The sequence below is a fragment of the Corvus hawaiiensis genome, chromosome 19 (genome assembly GCF_020740725.1).
Source record: "Corvus hawaiiensis isolate bCorHaw1 chromosome 19, bCorHaw1.pri.cur, whole genome shotgun sequence".
In the NCBI taxonomy this organism is placed as follows: Eukaryota; Metazoa; Chordata; class Aves; order Passeriformes; family Corvidae; genus Corvus; species Corvus hawaiiensis.
The window spans coordinates 7271295-7288128 of NC_063231.1; the positions used below are offsets into that span (position 1 = coordinate 7271295).

Sequence of the window (16834 nt, forward strand, 5' to 3'; positions counted from 1 at the left end):
GGGGCGGAGCCAGGGCCGGGCGGGGGGGGCGAGGCGGGAGGGAGGGGGAAAGGGGGGGCGGAGGGAGCGCGCGCCCGCCCCGCGGCCGTTACATAACGCGGCGGCGGCGGCGGGAGGGGAGGGGCGCGCGCGCGCCCGCGGCCACGCTGCCCGCGCGCTGCGTGCGCGCGCCCCCGCCCCGCCCCGCGCGGCGGGCATTGTCCTTCGCAAAATGGCCGCCGGGTCGCCCTCAGAGCCCCGCACCGCGCCTCACTCCACACCCTTCCCGAACGCACCTTCCCCTGGCCATCCCCGGCATCCTTGGCCCCCTCAAATCTTAAATCTCCTCAAAGCTCCTCAAAGCTGCCGGGCCGCCTGCCACAGCCCCCTCAGTGCCTCGTCAGTGCCTCACATGGGGTTCTCCACACACACCTCCCCGCGACCACCCCCAGCCCGACTGAACGGGCTGCCCGGGGCGGTGGTGCAGTCCCTGTCCCTGGAGGTATTTGGGGGAAGCGTGGACGTGGCACTCAGTGCTATGCTCTGGCTGACAAGGTGGTGTTGGGGCACAGGTTGGACTCCCTGAGTTCAGAGGCCTTTTGCAACCTCATTGGTCCTGTGGTTCTGTGATGACCCTTGTCTGTGGGTCATCAAATCTCTCCCTCCTGCTTGTGTACCTCGCTGTGTTATGGAGGACGCTGATGGTGTGGCAGCCCCCTGAGACCGTGGGCTGTCCCTGTGAAGGGGGTTGTTCTGGGAGAGATGCCGTGTCCGTGAGGGAACCGAGCTCCTGCAGCACCCCAACAAATACACTACATAAATTACGCTACATAAATCAGAGGATATACCACCAATGATGTGATTTCTTAAAGTTCATTCCGATGGAAGGGAGGAGGCAATTCTCAGTAACTTCAGAGACCTCACAGGTTCACACAAAACAGTTCCTGTGTCTTTTTTCATCAGCATTACGCCTGCCACCATAATATGCCAAATGCTTCTCTATATCACGCAGATGGAAAAGAAACACCACAAAAATGATCCCTGTCAATCCCTCAGGGATAGATTTTCCAGGTGGACATCATTCCACAGCAGTGCTGCTCTGTGTGGGAACATGCTGGGTTGTGACACCGAGGTGGCCGTGTGGTCACACACCCCCTGCTCCTGGCAGGACAAAACTTCCTGTACCATTTCAGAGATGTTCCTTGTCCAGAGTAAACTGCTCACGTAGTGAAATGTCGACTGAAGAGAAACTTCACTTACTGGCAGAGCTGCAGATTTGCTTTTCCCTGTCAGTTCTGGTCCCTCTCCTCTGCCTTTGTCATGTTACTTCACATTCCAGCTCCTCCCTTCTGAGCACAGATTGCATTTTTACTGCAATTTTCTGGAAATTGCAGAAGAGTAACACCCACTGGGCAGAGGAAGTTGAAACCAAACCTTTATCTGAGTCCACGGTTGAGAAAATGGCACAGCCACGGTCCTACCTGAGGCCCAGGCAGCCACCTGAGCTTCCACAAAACGTGGGCAATTTACCATCCGTTGCAGTCCAAAATTTAGCCTGAAATTTCATAGAACCTTTTAGTTTTAGTATTTTACTCCTCCTGAAGGGTCTTTATGAGTCAGTTCCGAAAAAGTCCCAGGCACTGAAATGTTCAGTTTGGCCCGAGAAGGCAACAGATGTTGTTTCAAATTGTGACTGCGACTCAAACAGATCCTCCTTTGAGCTCTGCTTTCCACACCTACCTGTGTCAATTTACTTGATTTATCATCAAAAGATCAATCAGTTGATCCTGCCTGTTTTCTCTGTGTTGAATTACTCATGGTATTATTTTTCTATTTGTTTAAGGTAATGGGAAGTGAGAAGCACCCGTGGCTGGAGAAGACCATGTGCTTTTACCCAAATCCCCCTTCATGTGTGACGGTGCCTCAGGCTCCTGTGATCTCCCTTCTCCTTTCATTTGAGCTCTGAAAAACAATGGGCAACGTGGTTTGGGCCTTCTCAAGTCCATCACCACCATTAAGAAGCAGAACTACTAGTAAGAACAAGGAAACAAAGCACCTTAATCCCCGCCCTTCTACCTCATTCATGGCTTTTTAAAGCAAAACTCCAAACCCATGGGGTACTTCACAGAACAAAAGACGAGTGGCGATTCCCAATGGACCTTAAGTTCTATTTTTAGAGATGATGCCCTTCCTCACACTCACATATTACACACTCACAGAGAAGTGTGAGGAAGGGCATCATGGGGCTTGATGATCCTGTTGTATTTTGTTCTTGTCACTTCTCCCCCCTCCCTCCGTGAAGATCCCTGTGCTGCAGGCCCAGGAGGAGGATTTTTGGGGAGGTGGGATGAAACTGGCCAAGGCCTGAGCGTGGCATGAAAGAACTGAAGGCAGGACTGGCATCAAGTGAGACACACGTTAAGGCAGCATCACAAATAGAACAAATGTGCTAAAAGAGACAGGAAAATACTCTAGAATTTATGAGAACATATGGGAGTTAGACGTGCTCAGAAAGGCTGAAAACGGCTTCAGCTGCACCAGCACTGGTCTCACCACCAATCACAAATCCCAAATCACAGAGCAGGTTTCTACAAACCTCATCTCTGTGTGGCTTTTCTTTTTACATAGCAACAGAGGAAACTCTGAGAAACTGGAGCTCACAATAATCACTGCTAAAACCTGTAAAGGAACTGGCCAGACGGCAGCACTGGGAGCGAGCGGCGGGGGGAGAAGCCACACTGGGAACTACAAAGGCCCTGCTCCTGCAGGGTCCGGGCTGCAGCAGAGGGGAGCAAAGCAAAGCTTTTTGTCCCTCTGAGCTCCTCCTCTTCAGTGCACCGAGCTGAAGGGAAGTGAATGGGGAAGCATCACAGTGAGAATTCCTGAGAAATTCCATCTCTGGGAGAAAAAAATTCCACGTGTTGTTTCTTAAAATATTTCCCTGTTTTATTTCATTATTGTACTGCAGTTTTATAAGGAAGAAATCTAGATCTGTCTGAGCTCTTTGGCTTAATTCTCCACCCTCCGATGAAGAGGGCTGGGAGCACAGGCATTCCATATATATGCCCTTCACTCTGGGATTTTAAAACATTACGTTTTTTGACACCAAGACAGCTACAGGCAGAAGGTGTGTGCTCCTGCACATCAGCAAGCACTAGCCTACAAAACCAACTCCAGCCCCTTTAGAACTGGGTGTTATTTTGCACTGAGTCCAAGGCAAGAACAGAAAGCAAACAGTAATTTGGAGGTGTAAATGAGTGTGTCGGGTTACTGGCTCAGACCCTGCAGGTCCGAGTGCTTTACTCAGGCTTTGCTCTTCATTAATTGTGGCTTAGCCCTGGGAATAGAAAATACCTTTAGCCTACAGCCCTGCCTGTGCTGTGCCTTCCCTGTTCATGATGCTAATCATTCCCTCTGTTCCTCAAATAGCTTCCAAACCTCCTATTTCACAAGTTAGTAACTCCTATCCTCGTCAGACCTTTTTTTTTTTTTTCTTTTTCTCCTGACTGTAAAACACACAATTTCTCTTTGCTTTCCTTGCTGGACCCACAGCCTGTACTCCAAAGCCTTTTTGAGCAATGTGAAGTTCCACTGACACAGACACTCCCAGTTTTGCTTACTTACATGGACTGGAGAGGCACAGAAGCCTCCTTGGGAGGTGAACAGGAAGGCTTCCCTTCTAGATACATGCAGAGCTCCAGCCAGTGTTCAAGAGGACTGAAAAATGTCAAGATTTCATACTAAAACTCACCTTTCCCAAGATGATTTCCCCAGGAATCATCCATTTAAGAACAACAGATGCTGCGGATATGAAAAGCCACTGACACTTTTAGGGAGTGAGCAAAGTGGACTCTGTGTGCCAAGAGACAGCAGGAGAAGATCAAAGAGTTCCAGCTTTCAGTGTCTCTTTACACAGATGGATCTGGGAGCAGCAGAGGACACTGTCCCACTCCTAGACCCACCTCCTACATGGTGGCTCCCTACACAGTGTTACATGGATGTTCTGAAGATGTTCTGCCACTCACAAGAAACTGCTGCAGTTATAAAAGCAGCACCTTAGCCTTGAGGAACAGTGGCAGGAGGCCTCGTACTCCTGGGTTTTCAGACATGCCGTTTTGATTTGCTTCTAGAGCCTTTTAGTGATGCGTGGAATGGTATTTTGGATCTAGGAATGCCCACTAACATCCTCAGAAAGTCTGCGGCACAGAGCAGCACCGTTGTGTAAGACAATAGGTGATTTTGACTTTGTACAGCAGAGATTCAAATACAGGCACATCCTCAAATAACAAAACACAGACCCTTACCCACAATAAACAATGAGGGATTTTAAACTGATGAGTCTTCAGTTTCTCAAGCAGCTTTCTGAGCATTTAAATTGTTCTACCTGCAAAAATTCATTCCTTCTGACCTGAACAGACACCACTTCCTTTTCTCAGCATGACTGGTGACATGACATGCTCCTCCCAGAGATAACTGCTGGCTTTATTTTTATTGGAAATGATGGATGCAGCAGCTGATAAGTAAAAAAGGGCAATTTAGCCATGGAGTGTTGCAGCATTTGTCATATGAGGACAGCAAATGATTTACATTATTTTGAAAAGTTAATTTTTAGTGAGGGTCTTGGGAAGGCATCAGCCTGAGAGGGACTGGTGGGTTCCAGCTGTAAGACCAACAAGGCAGCACTGCTAATACTTGTCTTGAAAAGTGTATTGCTGAAGAATTTGGTTATTGGGCAGCACCGGCAAAAAGGGAGGAGTACACAGAAGTGGGAAGGAGAGCAGAAGGGGAGGAGTGGGGTGCCATTAGTGTTTTATCGCACCAGGTTATTGAGTTGAATGCCATGGTAGGTGAGCTCCTGGCATTAACAGAAAGGTGATGAGCCTCCAGCAGCCTCAGAAGGCTCCTCTGCCCAGTATCCAGGGGATATCGATCTCCTCCTGGACCCTGAGGGAGTGAGTGAGTGAGGCACAGTGAGAGTTCTTCCTGCTGCGATCCTGCTTCATGACGAGTCCTTCCCCAACCTGCAGGCAACTCACTGAAGTCAGAGCACATAATTTGATTCGTCAGCTTTATCAGTGCCCAAGAGCTCCAGAGAGCATCACCTTCAACATCCCAGAGGCTCCTCTACCCTCACGTGTTTGACATGCATAAGGAAGTAGGAGACACTGGTTGTTACACAGCAATCAGTCAATGAATGGAGCATGAAAACAACACTGTGTGAGTGACTGTGCACTTGAATAGAGATCAGACAGGGTGTGGAGTCTCCCTCACTGGAGATATTCCAGAATTGTTGGGACACAATCCTATGCCGTGTGCTCTGGGATGACCCTGCTGGAGCAGGGCTTTTGGACCTGATGACCCTTTGTGGTCCTTCCAGCTTGACCCATTCTGTGAATCTGTGAACGCTGACTGGCCAGCTACATCACTGCACTACACACCCAGGGCCAGCAATGCTCCCACCCAGCACTGAAACTGTCCTGACAAGAAAATGAGGCAGATTGTGATGGGGCAGCCTCCATTCATTCATCCATCGCATCGCATCGCATCGCATCGCATCGCATCGCATCGCATCGCATCGCATCGCATCGCATCGCATCGCATCGCATCGCATCGCATCCATATCAGCCCCCACTGCCTGCTCGCAGCAGCCCCTGCCCGGCCCGGCCCTTGGGGACGGCGGCTCGGGCAGGGGCGGAGCGGGGTCCGTCCCGCCCCGGCGGGGCCTCGGGAGCGGGCGGCGCTTCCGGGGCGAGCGGTGGCGCCTGCCCCGAAGCGGCGGAGAGCCGCGGTCCCTCCCTGTGCGCTCCCGTCCGCGGGCGGCGGCTCCGCCGGGGCAGCAGCGGCCGGGCCGGGCCGGGCGCGGGGCTCGGGGCGCGCAGGCGGCGGCGCGGGCAGCCCGGAGGGGCCTCCGGAGCCCCGGCAGGCGGGAGCGGGAGCAGCGCGGCCGCCGCCATGGACGAGTTGGACACGGAGCCGCCGCTCGTGGTGCGGGACGGGCGGGCGGGACCGCGGGCGGTGCGGGGACATGAGCGGTGCGGGGCCGGGGCGCCGCTAATGGACACTGTCCTCCCACAGGTGGTGCCGGGCGCGGACCCATCGGCCCGGCAGCTTTGCTTCGCCTGGGGCCCCGCGGAGGTGCTGGTGTGCGAGACCCTCTTCGGCCGCGCAGGTGGGTCCCGCTCCCGGGGCCTGTCCCGGTCTCCGTGCCCGTCCCGGTTCCGGGGTGAGGGCAGGGGCGGGCACTGCTGCCCGGGTGCTGACGGGCTCTATTGCAGGTACCGGGGAAGGAGCGCCGAGTTCCTCCCGCGTCTTCGTGGTCCGCAGGGATCAGGACATTTACATCCAGACGCTGCGGAAACTCTTCAACGAGTCGCACGGGATCTTCATGGGGCTGCAGCGGAGCGAGGAGGAGCTGGCGGGGAAGTCGCGGAAGGCGCAGTGAGTGGATGGGGTGGGTGGGAGGCACCCGCTGCCCCTTCTCCAGCCGGGTCAACGCCAAGGGCTGATGAGGCAAGTGCCGCTGGCCAGACTGCTTTGACCAGCTCTGGAATCAGCAGTGGGGCAGATAGAGTGACCATTTTGCGGGGATCTTACAAAGCAAGGCTCGGATCCTTCCAATAATCACGCTGGTAGAGTGTGGCACAGTCTCACTGATTCCAGCTGGATCCACCCAGGTACTGGGAGTTGCTGCTGCAGAGAAACTTGTAAGGATTTAGGGAGCATAACAGTAACACTCTTAACAGCTCACTCCAACCAAAGTTTTTCTGTGTTTGGCAGATTGGTTCAAGTGAGTAAAAACTACCGGTCAGTGATAAGGGCCTGCATGGAGGACATGCACCAGGCAGCTGGTAAGTTTGTTTGTTTGTTCTGTTACTGCAGGAAAAGGAAACACCAGTTGCAATTATGAAAGTAATATTTTAATGGTAACTTATTGCAACTACCGTACAATAGCATGTGTAGGTTTCAGTAATTAACAAGACTCCATTTCCATGCTGGAGATTTCCAAGTTGGTTTGTAAATCTGGTCAGAGACTGTTTCTTCCTACTGTATTGTAACTGATTTTCTGGGGACTTGCAGCCTTTTTGTATCTCATGTGGCAGATATATGGAAAGCTCTCAAAGCTCAGAAGGGACTGTCAAAGGTAAATATGTTGCTCTTTGACTTTCCTTGTTTTTCCCTCAGTTTCGACCCGGGACCCTGCCCTGCAAGGCCAGTACAGCACTCAGGTAATCTGCAGTCGTGTCAGGGTGAGCGTGGATAACTGGCTGGTGAATTCACCAGGCCACCATTGTGGCATGAGGTGCTTCACATTTAACTCTGCCTTATATATGAGATGCAGTTCATGACCAAGAATAAATGGAAATAAATAGCTAATTCCTGTATTTCTAAAACAGTAAAGATGCCTAACACTTCAATTCACTGCCATGCCTTAAACATATTTGCTGTTGTAGATGTGATGTTTTCTTGTCATCCCAAAGCTGACAAGAAAAGTTTCAGACTTGCCTGTGTGGTGTTTCACCTCTCAAACACTCAGATTCCAATCAGCTGCCTCTGAGCCTCGTAGCAACCTCTGGGTGTTCATAGTGAGCTGTCAGATCCATGGGAGTGTTCTGGGAAGAGCAGAGTGCTCACACCAGTTTTGTCCTATCAGCTGCAGTGATGTTGCTTCACTGGCCTTTCTTCCTTTAAAGTTTGTATTGAGTCTTAAAAGTGCAGAAAGGCTGAAAATAAGACCAGTTAGATAGCTCACTGGTGAGAGATTATTGCTGCATTTCAGTACATAGTGTCAGTGTTTTCTGATAAAAGTGTGAAATTGTGGCCTGTGTCTTTTAATTTTTATCTCTGAAATGTCAGTATGATATTTCTCTGTAAAAACTGATTGCTGTGGACAGCAGATGCCTTTGTGCGGTTAAAAAACCCAACTGGAATAATGACTAGCTCTGAAACTTGGCCCTGCTTTCCTTCAGGTTTCCATTCTCTCTGCGATGGAGCTGATCTGGAACCTGTGTGAGATTCTGTTTGTTGAAGCAGCTGCAGGTGAGCTGTGAACTATCCTGGTGTAAAGACTGAAGGGTTTCTTCTTTGCATATTTATTTGTTTAAAATGTATATCATACTCACTATGCCATAGTTTAATGTCTTAGAGATATGCAGAGTGTCAATAAGTCTTTTAATACCCTTTCTGCCTCAGTTAATTGCCTTCTTTATATTGAATTATGTCAAACTACTCAATTTGCCTTCTATTTTTCTCCCTCACTGATTTAAATTGTTTCTTTGTCAGAAAGGTTATGAAGAAGAGGGATATCAAAAGTTGTTGCCAATCTCTTTTACTTACAAGCTTAAACACGTCTTTGAGCATCAAATGTGTCGATGCCAGCTGACATTTACACAGCTGTGATACAACTCCTTTTACTTTAGGTTGCCATTTTTGAAGTCAGTCTGTTTACATTGGCATTTTAAAGTAGTAAATAATTTTTGAAGGAAATCAGATTATGCAAACCAGTGTGCTACTTACACAGTCCCAGAATTCAGGAGAGATTCACAAGTTATAGGTTACTTAATCTAAAGTAATCACCTAGTGCCAGATTTCTTCCTCATATTCAGTTAGTAATAATGAAATGATGCTAAAATAAACAGAAATATTCTGTTTGTCTCTTGGCATTGCAAGATTTATGATCTGAATCACTCACTTCTTATTTCTTCAAGTTTGGGTTTTCTACTGGACCGTGTTGCCACAGGAAAATCTGTCAGAGGCCGGGTGCTCCCAGGGCCTCTCTGCTTAAGGAACTCTGTAATTTGGGGGCGGCAGGTAGAAAATCTAGTCAGTAAATCTCATTGTGTGATGTCAGACTGTTACAAAGTGTGTGAGAGCAGTTTGGGAACAAACACGTGGGAGCTGACAGAGGGAAATCTTGTCTGCACAGCTGGGCCCCTCCTGCTGCGCCTGCTGGACTGGGTGCGGCTCCATGTGTGTGACGTGGACAGCATGGTCCGGGAAGTTCTGAGCAGCGAGAGTCCATCCAAACACAAGCTCTTCTGGAATGTGGTGAGTATCACCACCTGGAAGGTTCTTAAACAAAGGGAATTCATGTCTGGGCTTTCTTTCCTCTTCCCTGCTGGACTCTACACCTCATTGCTGTCTGCCTGTGTAGGCTTTAGGATGAAGCCATTCTCATTCCCGTCATCATCCTTTATGACCCATAGAGATCAAGCCTTACACTGTTATTTGAATTAGCAGTGCCTACAGTGTAAACATTTTAATTCCACTTCCCTTGCCTGAATCAGAGGTTGAAATTCCCCTTTGATTCCTTTCCTGGGTGTTCCATAGCCTTGCCCAGCGTGGAGCTCATGGACAGGGGGTTTTTGCAGGTGGATGTCTTTGTGCTCCAAGGCCGGATGGACGAAGCACGGCACCTGCTCTCCAAGGAAGCCAGTGCCAATCCCACATCCATGAACATGTACAAAATCTTGGATGACTTGATGAAGAAGATGCCTGTGCCCAGTGTATGTACAAAGTGTGTTTTTTCATGCAGTTCGTTGGGAAAATCCACTGTCTTGTGTCCCCTTGTGTAACAATTTGTTCCCCTTTAGAACATCTCAGTCTTACTCCTTTACAGTAACAATATTTGTGTTCTTGAATTGCCCAAAGACGCAACAGTTCAGATACAAGCATGTTAGGTGACAAATCAACCTAGAAAGATGACAGGCAGCCTCATGTTTAGCTTTTTATCAGTGAGTTACTGTGAGTTTGGCCCCAGAACCTGGTGTGATTTGACTCGGTGTTTCCTTTATTCCCTGTCTTCCTTTATTCCCTCTGTTCAGCTTGGCAACACCCAGACACTGACAGAGCTGGAGCTGAAGTGGCAGCACTGGCACGAGGAGTGTCAGCGGTATCTACAGGATGGAACTTTTGCTTCCAATCCCCACATGGAGTCCATCTGCAAGGTGTGTTTTTGCTGGGAACAAAGGAAACTTTGGACTAAAGTATTGAATCCATCATTGTGGATTTCAGGAACCCAGTGTAGCCATAAGTAACTTTAGTATGTCTCCTATCCTCTGTTTGCCAGCCTGGGCACATGGGTTTCTCTCCCTGTCCAAGGCCCTAAGGCTGATTTGGAAACTGGGCTGTGAGAAGGATCTTTATTATGTAATTTTGATTAAATCCTCACCTTTGCAGAACAGGAGGAATGCCTCTGGAGAGCTGGAGTGCAGCTGTGTCCATTGCTTACTCTGCATCATTCCTGCTGTGTTTTTGTCCCATTAGATCCTGCTGGGAGATGAGGATGCCATTCTGGAGAAGAAGGAGCTCATGACCACATGGTATCACTTCCTGGTCACCCGGCTCCTGTATTCCCACCCAACGGTGAAGCCGCTGGAGCTGCGGTTCTATGCACAGGTAGGAAATACAATTATTCTTATATTCTCTACTGTTGCAAGCACACAAGGGTTACTGCACTGAAAGGAAAAATCTTACAGCAACTACATCCCTGTAAGATGTTGTCTGGAGTTTGTAAAAGGACTGGGAGACTGATAAAGTTGACAAATAATTATTGAAGACCCACTTTTCAGTGTCTTAATGTTGCCAGTCTTGTTCCTGCAAATTGTTTTCTCAGTTCCCTTATGCTAAAATAAGGAAAATTCCATTTTGTTAATGTGTTCAGCCTCCATGACCTGTTATTTCACATAAAATAACTACTACATCCAAACAAATGTCTTGCTTCTGCATTTATCATGTCTTGTCATCTCATTCCACAGTCTAGTATGGACCTGTTCCTGGGTGGAGAGAGCAGCCCTGAGCCTCTAGACATGATTTTAATGGCAGCCTTTGAATTTGAGATGCATCAAGTGATCAAGGAATGCAGGTTGAGTTTTAAGGTTTTTGATTCTCTAGTTCTACAGGATTGCTTCTGTGTATTTGGGGCAGGGGGGTATGGATACAGAGCCTTGGTCATCCTTGCAAGGAATTTAGCAAAAATATGTGAAGCTGGCAGCAACTAAAAGTATTCCATTAGGTCTGGGACATTGCAGCCAGACCTTGCACTGTAACAGAGCTGTGTATTGGTAAGAAAGGCCTGTGGAAAACCTGACATAGGCCTTGGCAGTGGTAGGCTTAGTTTTTTCTTTTGCTTCAAACACAGCATTGTCCTGAGCAACTGGTGGTTTGTGGCTCATCTGACTGACCTGTTGGATCACTGCAAACTCTTGCAGTCTCACAATCTCTAGTAAGTATTTATTTACTTTATTTGAATAAAGCTGATTGAGATAGCCCAGAGGAAAAAGAAACAAAAGAAAACATGCTGCAGAAATTGAAAGCACTTGTGAAATAAAGTCAGCAGGTTTTTCCAGTGAGATGCAAATAATAATATCTGGATATTTGCTCTCTTTCCCCCCCAGTTTTGGTTCAAATATGCGGGAATTCCTCCTGCTGGAGTACGCCTCAGGACTCTTCTCCCATCACAGGTACCAATTTTTGTTTTATTACTCATAGGACAGACTAACACTGAGGCACCCAAAACAAATAACTGCATGTTCATGAAGTAAAAGGGCAAAACTTAGAGCAGCCACTGTTAGAATTTCAGCAGAGGTGTCCCTAAGGGATTGTACAAGATGGGCACATTTCCCTTCCTGAATGGAGACAAAAGCTGTTAGAGCCCTTCACACGTCATGACCTGGGCACAGCCACTCCTGCCACTGTGCAGAGTGCCTTGCACTGAAGCTCTTACGAGCTGCACGTATTCCAAAGTTGTGGCATTCCAAAGTTATGTTACAGGGAGCTGGCATGGGGTAGAAAGGAAAAGCCATTTCAGGACTGAATACAGAGTTAATCAGAGCTAACAGTTATTAATGCAGGCTCAGATTCTCCTTGGGGCTTTACTGTTGTGCTCATTGAAGATTTCTAGGGTTGGAATGGTGGTGATTTCTCCCCTCTCTCAGCCTGTGGCAGCTGGGGGTGGATTACTTCGACCACTGCCCGGAGTACGGCCGAGTGTACCTGGAGCTGCACATCGAGCGCATCCCGCTCAGCACGGAGCAGAAGGCCCTCAAGGTGCTGAGGATCTGTGAGCAGAGGCAGATGCACGAACAAGGTGGTGCATTTTCAGTCTCACTGTTTTGCAGTGATCCAGCTGAACCTTCTGACACTAATTCTTCCCCTCCTTTCCCCCCAAGTGCGCAGCATCTGTAAGATCATGGCTATGAAGGCGCTGCGGAACAACCGCCTGGGCTCTGCCCTGTCCTGGAGCATCCGGGCCAAGGACGCGGCCTTTGCCACCCTCATCTCGGACCGGTGAGGCTGAGCCAGCAGCTCCCAGGCTGGGGGGGGACAGGGGAAAGGTGGCTGCTGTGCCAAGGGCTAGGAAAGCTCCCACTGCTGCAGGTGGGGCCAGGCACCTTCTTCTGGACCAGAAAACAACACCCTCGGGTGCTCTCCCCTGCAGTACCCCCAGCTGTGCCTTCTCTGTGTTGTTTTCCTTCCTGACATCTAGAGACAGAACAGCTTTATCTGAGAGTCTAACCCCCTTAGACCTTGCTTGGATAAACATTTCTTTTAACAACTTCTGTTTTCTGCCCTTCACTTGCTGTGACAGCTGTTTGATGGGCTGGACAGTGACCCAGGGGGCTGATTTGGGTGGAGGATAATCCCCACCTGTGCTTTATTCAGCAGATTATTTATAATCAAGTTCACAACCTCCAAACAAGTCAGTGGCAGTCACTTAAGCCGCCGTTTCTACTAAAAATTAGCATCAAGGAGTGGTTTTATCATGTCCCTGGCTTTGCATGAGACTCTCAAAATTCCTGACCTTTTCTGGGGTGGGAGGGTTGTTATCAAAGTGAGGAGAATGCTGGCACTTGGCTCAGGCCTCAACAAAAGCTCTGGCAACTCTTTATGCTTTTTAATCTGTAACAATCCATGTTGTGTGGGTTTTGCTAATTGGAAATAGGCAGAGACCAATCTCTGCATAGTTAGAGTATAATTTTGAAGTTACACTCTGGGTAGGTGGCCAGGCAACACTCTGTCTTCAGCAGTGGAAAAAGGAAAGGTAAGAGATTGCTGGTGTGAGGTTTTGGGGGGTTTTTGCGTTTATTTGAGGGAGTGGGAATCGTTATATTTCCTTCAACAGAAGGATGAAAAAAAACCATCACAGGAAGCAGCTCTGCAGAAAGCAGCATAATGGAGGCTGTAACAAAACAGATGAAAAGCTTTTAGCATTGTTTTTGTTCCTGCTGCTTATCAACTTTTTTACACGGCAGAAAAACAGAGCTTTTGTTATGATCTGGGAGTGTTACTTATGCATCCACCAGCCTCAGCTTCCTGCCTGCCTTCCTTCACTTACTCGTTTTAAAGAATAGATCTCAACTACCACAGAATGTGAAGAATCAATGAAGTGTCTGTTAAATGTACTTTACACCACTTCCTTGGCCACTTCCAGGGAATGTTTGACAACTTCTGAAACCCTCGGGAAGGTCGATCAAGATGGAACTGAGCTGTACAGTCAAGTTTTCTGGGAAGGGATGAGGAGGTACAGACTGGATGTGGATGATGTCCTTCTCTCTAAGCTTTTCCTTAACTTTCTCCCCAGATTCCTTAAGGACTATTGTGAAAGGGGGTGTTTCTCTGACCTGGACCTCATTGACAATCTGGGTCCGTCCATGCTGCTCAGTGACCGGCTCACATTCCTCGGTGAGAGCTGCCTACAGTGTCCATACTGGTCTGTTATGGAGAACTCCATGGAATTACTTGGATTTATGCTTTCTTCCATCTGGCTATCTCCTGGTTTAGTGATGAGGGGAAAGCAAATGGTGAATGTGGTTTGGGATGCAGCTTGTACCAGGGGTGGTATTTACCACTGCCCTCACACCAGGTACCTGCTCTACTCTGAGCAGGACAGGCTCAAATCCTGACACTCTTCCTGAACTTCCCCTTCCTTGCTTTTTCCAGACTGTATCACTGCGTCAACAGGCTCTGGAATACTAACCAATGCTGCCTTAGGGGGTTCATTGGAAGAGTAATCCACTGCTTTAAGTTATGTTGACCGTGTTATAATTTTACCAAGTTCTCCAAAGTCTCCGGTGTGTGGGTTCAGTGTGCCAGTCAGGCTCACTGGAACAAGAGTCCTCCCTGCCCTCTCACTGAGCACTTGTGCCAAGAGACACTGAGGGCCTCCAGCTCATTTCCTTCAGGTACCACAGCTTCCTTCTGACTGGCACAAGGCAGGCTGTGGTAACCTGCCCCTCTGCCTGCAGCTGCTCTGAGGCCTTTGATTCATGGACCAAAACAGGAAATCGAGATAAAATATCCCTTTGTCTGATGCTGTGAGTTAGGAAGCTCCATTTCAGGGGCCAGAATCTGATAGGAATTTGGAATAGCTGTCAGCATTGGACTGACTCCTCTCTACCTGATGCCACCATTACAAGGGAGGGATGAGCATGAGTTTTATCTGTTTCCCCTTGGTCCAGCTTGCAAAACTGGAGCTGAATTTCCTTCATTAAAGCTTATCCTGAGTTAGGTCTAGAAGCTGAACATGACTTACCAAATTGGTAATCCCTCAACTCTGCATGCCCAGCATCATCTAGTGATGCTGTCAGCCTCAGAGAAGCCATTTCCCTTGCTGCTCTTTATAAACAATCCTAAAAGGCCTGAAAATATTTCTGCCTGTTTTTCTTTTGGGCTTTTTAGAACATCAGGTGTACTTTTGCTGGACAACTTTCCCATGTCTCTGCCTTGAGCTCAAGCATTAGTCAAGGTGAATCTGAATGGGAATCATTAACTTCCCGTATTGTGACAGTTTAGTGGATACAGAATGAACCCCACTTCCATCCTCAGCCACTTCTCTCATGCTGGATATTGATCTCACTAATGCTTAGCAAAAGCAGAACTTTCCCTATTAACAAAGATCCCCATTTCCATTTCAACAACCAGGAAGACAGTGCAGCCTTTCAGACCTCCTGATACTCTGTGACCTCAGACATTCTCTCTGCTCTCTAAGCCACTGGGGCATTGCTCCCCTGCAGACACTCAGCATGAGGCAGCAGCAGCCACTGACCAGGCTGATGGAAACCCTGAAGCTCACCCAGAACAGCAGCAGGGTTTGGCTGCCCTTTCAGGAGGCTCTGCTGTCACTTCCCTTCATGCACCAGATTCCCAATTCCCCAGACTGGGCTGCTTTGGGCTCATTTTGGTTGGGGGTGGTTCTGCCACGTGCTTTGTGGGAGCAGAGGGATCTCCCAGGGCCCAGCAGCCCCTGATGCCTCGTTCCCTCCCCCCGTGGCAGGGAAGTACCGGGAGTTCCACCGGCTGTACGGGGAGAAGCGGTTCCCGGAGGCGGCGCGGCTGCTGCTGACGCTGATGACGGCTCACATCGCCCCCTGCTCCTTCTGGATGACGCTGCTCACGGACGCGCTTCCGCTGCTGGAACAGAAGGAGGTGAGGTCCTGCTCACACCCCCCAGGGGGCCTCTTCTTTTTTCCTGAAAAGGGAGCTCAAAGTAGGAGTGATCCCCTTCCTGCTCCTGCCAGGACCTGTCCATGGCAGCTCCAAGTGTCCCAGCAGTGGGAACACTCAGGGACCTCGGTTCCCTGCTTTTACAACAGCAGTGGAACTCATCTGCACTGGTAATTTAAGCACACGCTGCATCCAGCTCCTTTGGGTACTTGGCTTGAAGATTGTTCCAGTACTTCCTTCTTCTAAGCAGAGTTTTTCCGTTAAGATCCATCACGACAAGGACAATTCAGCAATTACAGACCCAGAGCAGCCACTCTGACCTCATAGCTGAGCCTGCTGGGTGCAGGAGGTGGCACCTCCTGCAGACCTCCCAAAGTCACATCCAGCCTGAATTATCCTTGGATCCTGTGATTTGAAGGGTCAGAATGGATCTGTAGGAGTGTAAAAGAATTCTCTTCCTTTCAACTGTATTATCTTCTCAGCCTGTGTGATGTCCTTCAACTTGATATTTTTCAGTAAATACTTTGATTTCCACAGGTCATATTTTCAGCAGAGCAGACTTATGAGTTGATGCGATGCCTGGAAGACCTGACAGCAGGGAATCCAGATCAGCAGAAATTCCAGGTAGCCCCAGTTCTGAGGACAACTGGATAATGAATCGAGGGGGGCCATGGGAAGGGTCAGGGAGGGAAGCTCTGCATTTACATTCCTAGTGAGGGCTTAAGAGAGGGACAGCCCAAATCACAGAGACTGGCACAGGGGGTTCAGGGCAGCCAAATGAAGCATCAACAAGAGACTGAAGTATTCACAAACCCAGTGCAGGAGTGCTCCTACTCCTCATGTTCTGATGGTTTGCACTGGACCATGATGCTTTTCCAAGATAAATAATTGCACATTACACGGGCAATGAAGAGCTTAGCTGTTGCCATCCAGCAGCTCTGGCTCTTGAGCATTCCAGGCACAGAACAGGGAACTGTTTGCTGCACACGCAAAGCCCTGCAGCATCCAGAGAATGAAAAGGCTTGGCAATGCTGCCTTGGGTTGAGCTATTAAGTAGGAAATGTAGCTTTTGCTCTTCTCAGGAGGTCCCTGTAACAGGTAATTAATTACCTCTTACTGACCTGCATCTTTACTTTCGACACCCAGAGACAGACCCTGTCACCAGCTCATTGCTGTGTGCAGTCCCCTAACCCAGGCTGTGCTCCCTTCCAGGATGATGATGTTGAGACAACCAAAGTGGAAATGCTGAGACTTGCTCTCGCACGGAACCTCGCACGAGTCATTGTCAAAGAAGGCACTGTGGAAGGGTCTTGAAGACTGCAGGGTGTTCCTCTTCCTCTGGGGCTTGCTGTACATAAACTGACTTTTTCTAAGATTAAATGTTTTGTTTTGCAGATTGCTTGGTCATTTGTTC

At 48.9% G+C, this 16834-nt stretch overlaps 1 protein-coding gene and 1 long non-coding RNA gene across 2 annotated transcripts; both read left to right on the forward strand.

Annotated features, from left to right (window-relative positions):
* Positions 1 to 182: 182 nt before the first annotated feature.
* LOC125335973 lies at positions 183 to 4525 on the forward strand. Its single transcript, XR_007207603.1, has 2 exons — positions 183 to 2012; positions 3532 to 4525. It is a non-coding gene; the product is annotated as an uncharacterized LOC125335973 (long non-coding RNA).
* Positions 4526 to 5855: 1330 nt separating this feature from the next.
* NUP85 (nucleoporin 85) lies at positions 5856 to 16816 on the forward strand. Its single transcript, XM_048323971.1, has 19 exons — positions 5856 to 5964; positions 6055 to 6148; positions 6255 to 6417; positions 6757 to 6827; positions 7162 to 7205; positions 7947 to 8016; positions 8903 to 9024; positions 9348 to 9482; positions 9801 to 9923; positions 10243 to 10374; positions 10734 to 10840; positions 11117 to 11200; positions 11373 to 11438; positions 11913 to 12064; positions 12147 to 12264; positions 13559 to 13659; positions 15251 to 15402; positions 15958 to 16044; positions 16633 to 16816. Exons 1-19 carry the CDS (start codon positions 5932 to 5934, stop codon positions 16732 to 16734), a joined length of 1956 nt encoding a protein of 651 aa, XP_048179928.1. The 5' UTR covers positions 5856 to 5931; the 3' UTR covers positions 16735 to 16816.
* The last annotated feature ends 18 nt before the right edge of the window (positions 16817 to 16834 follow it).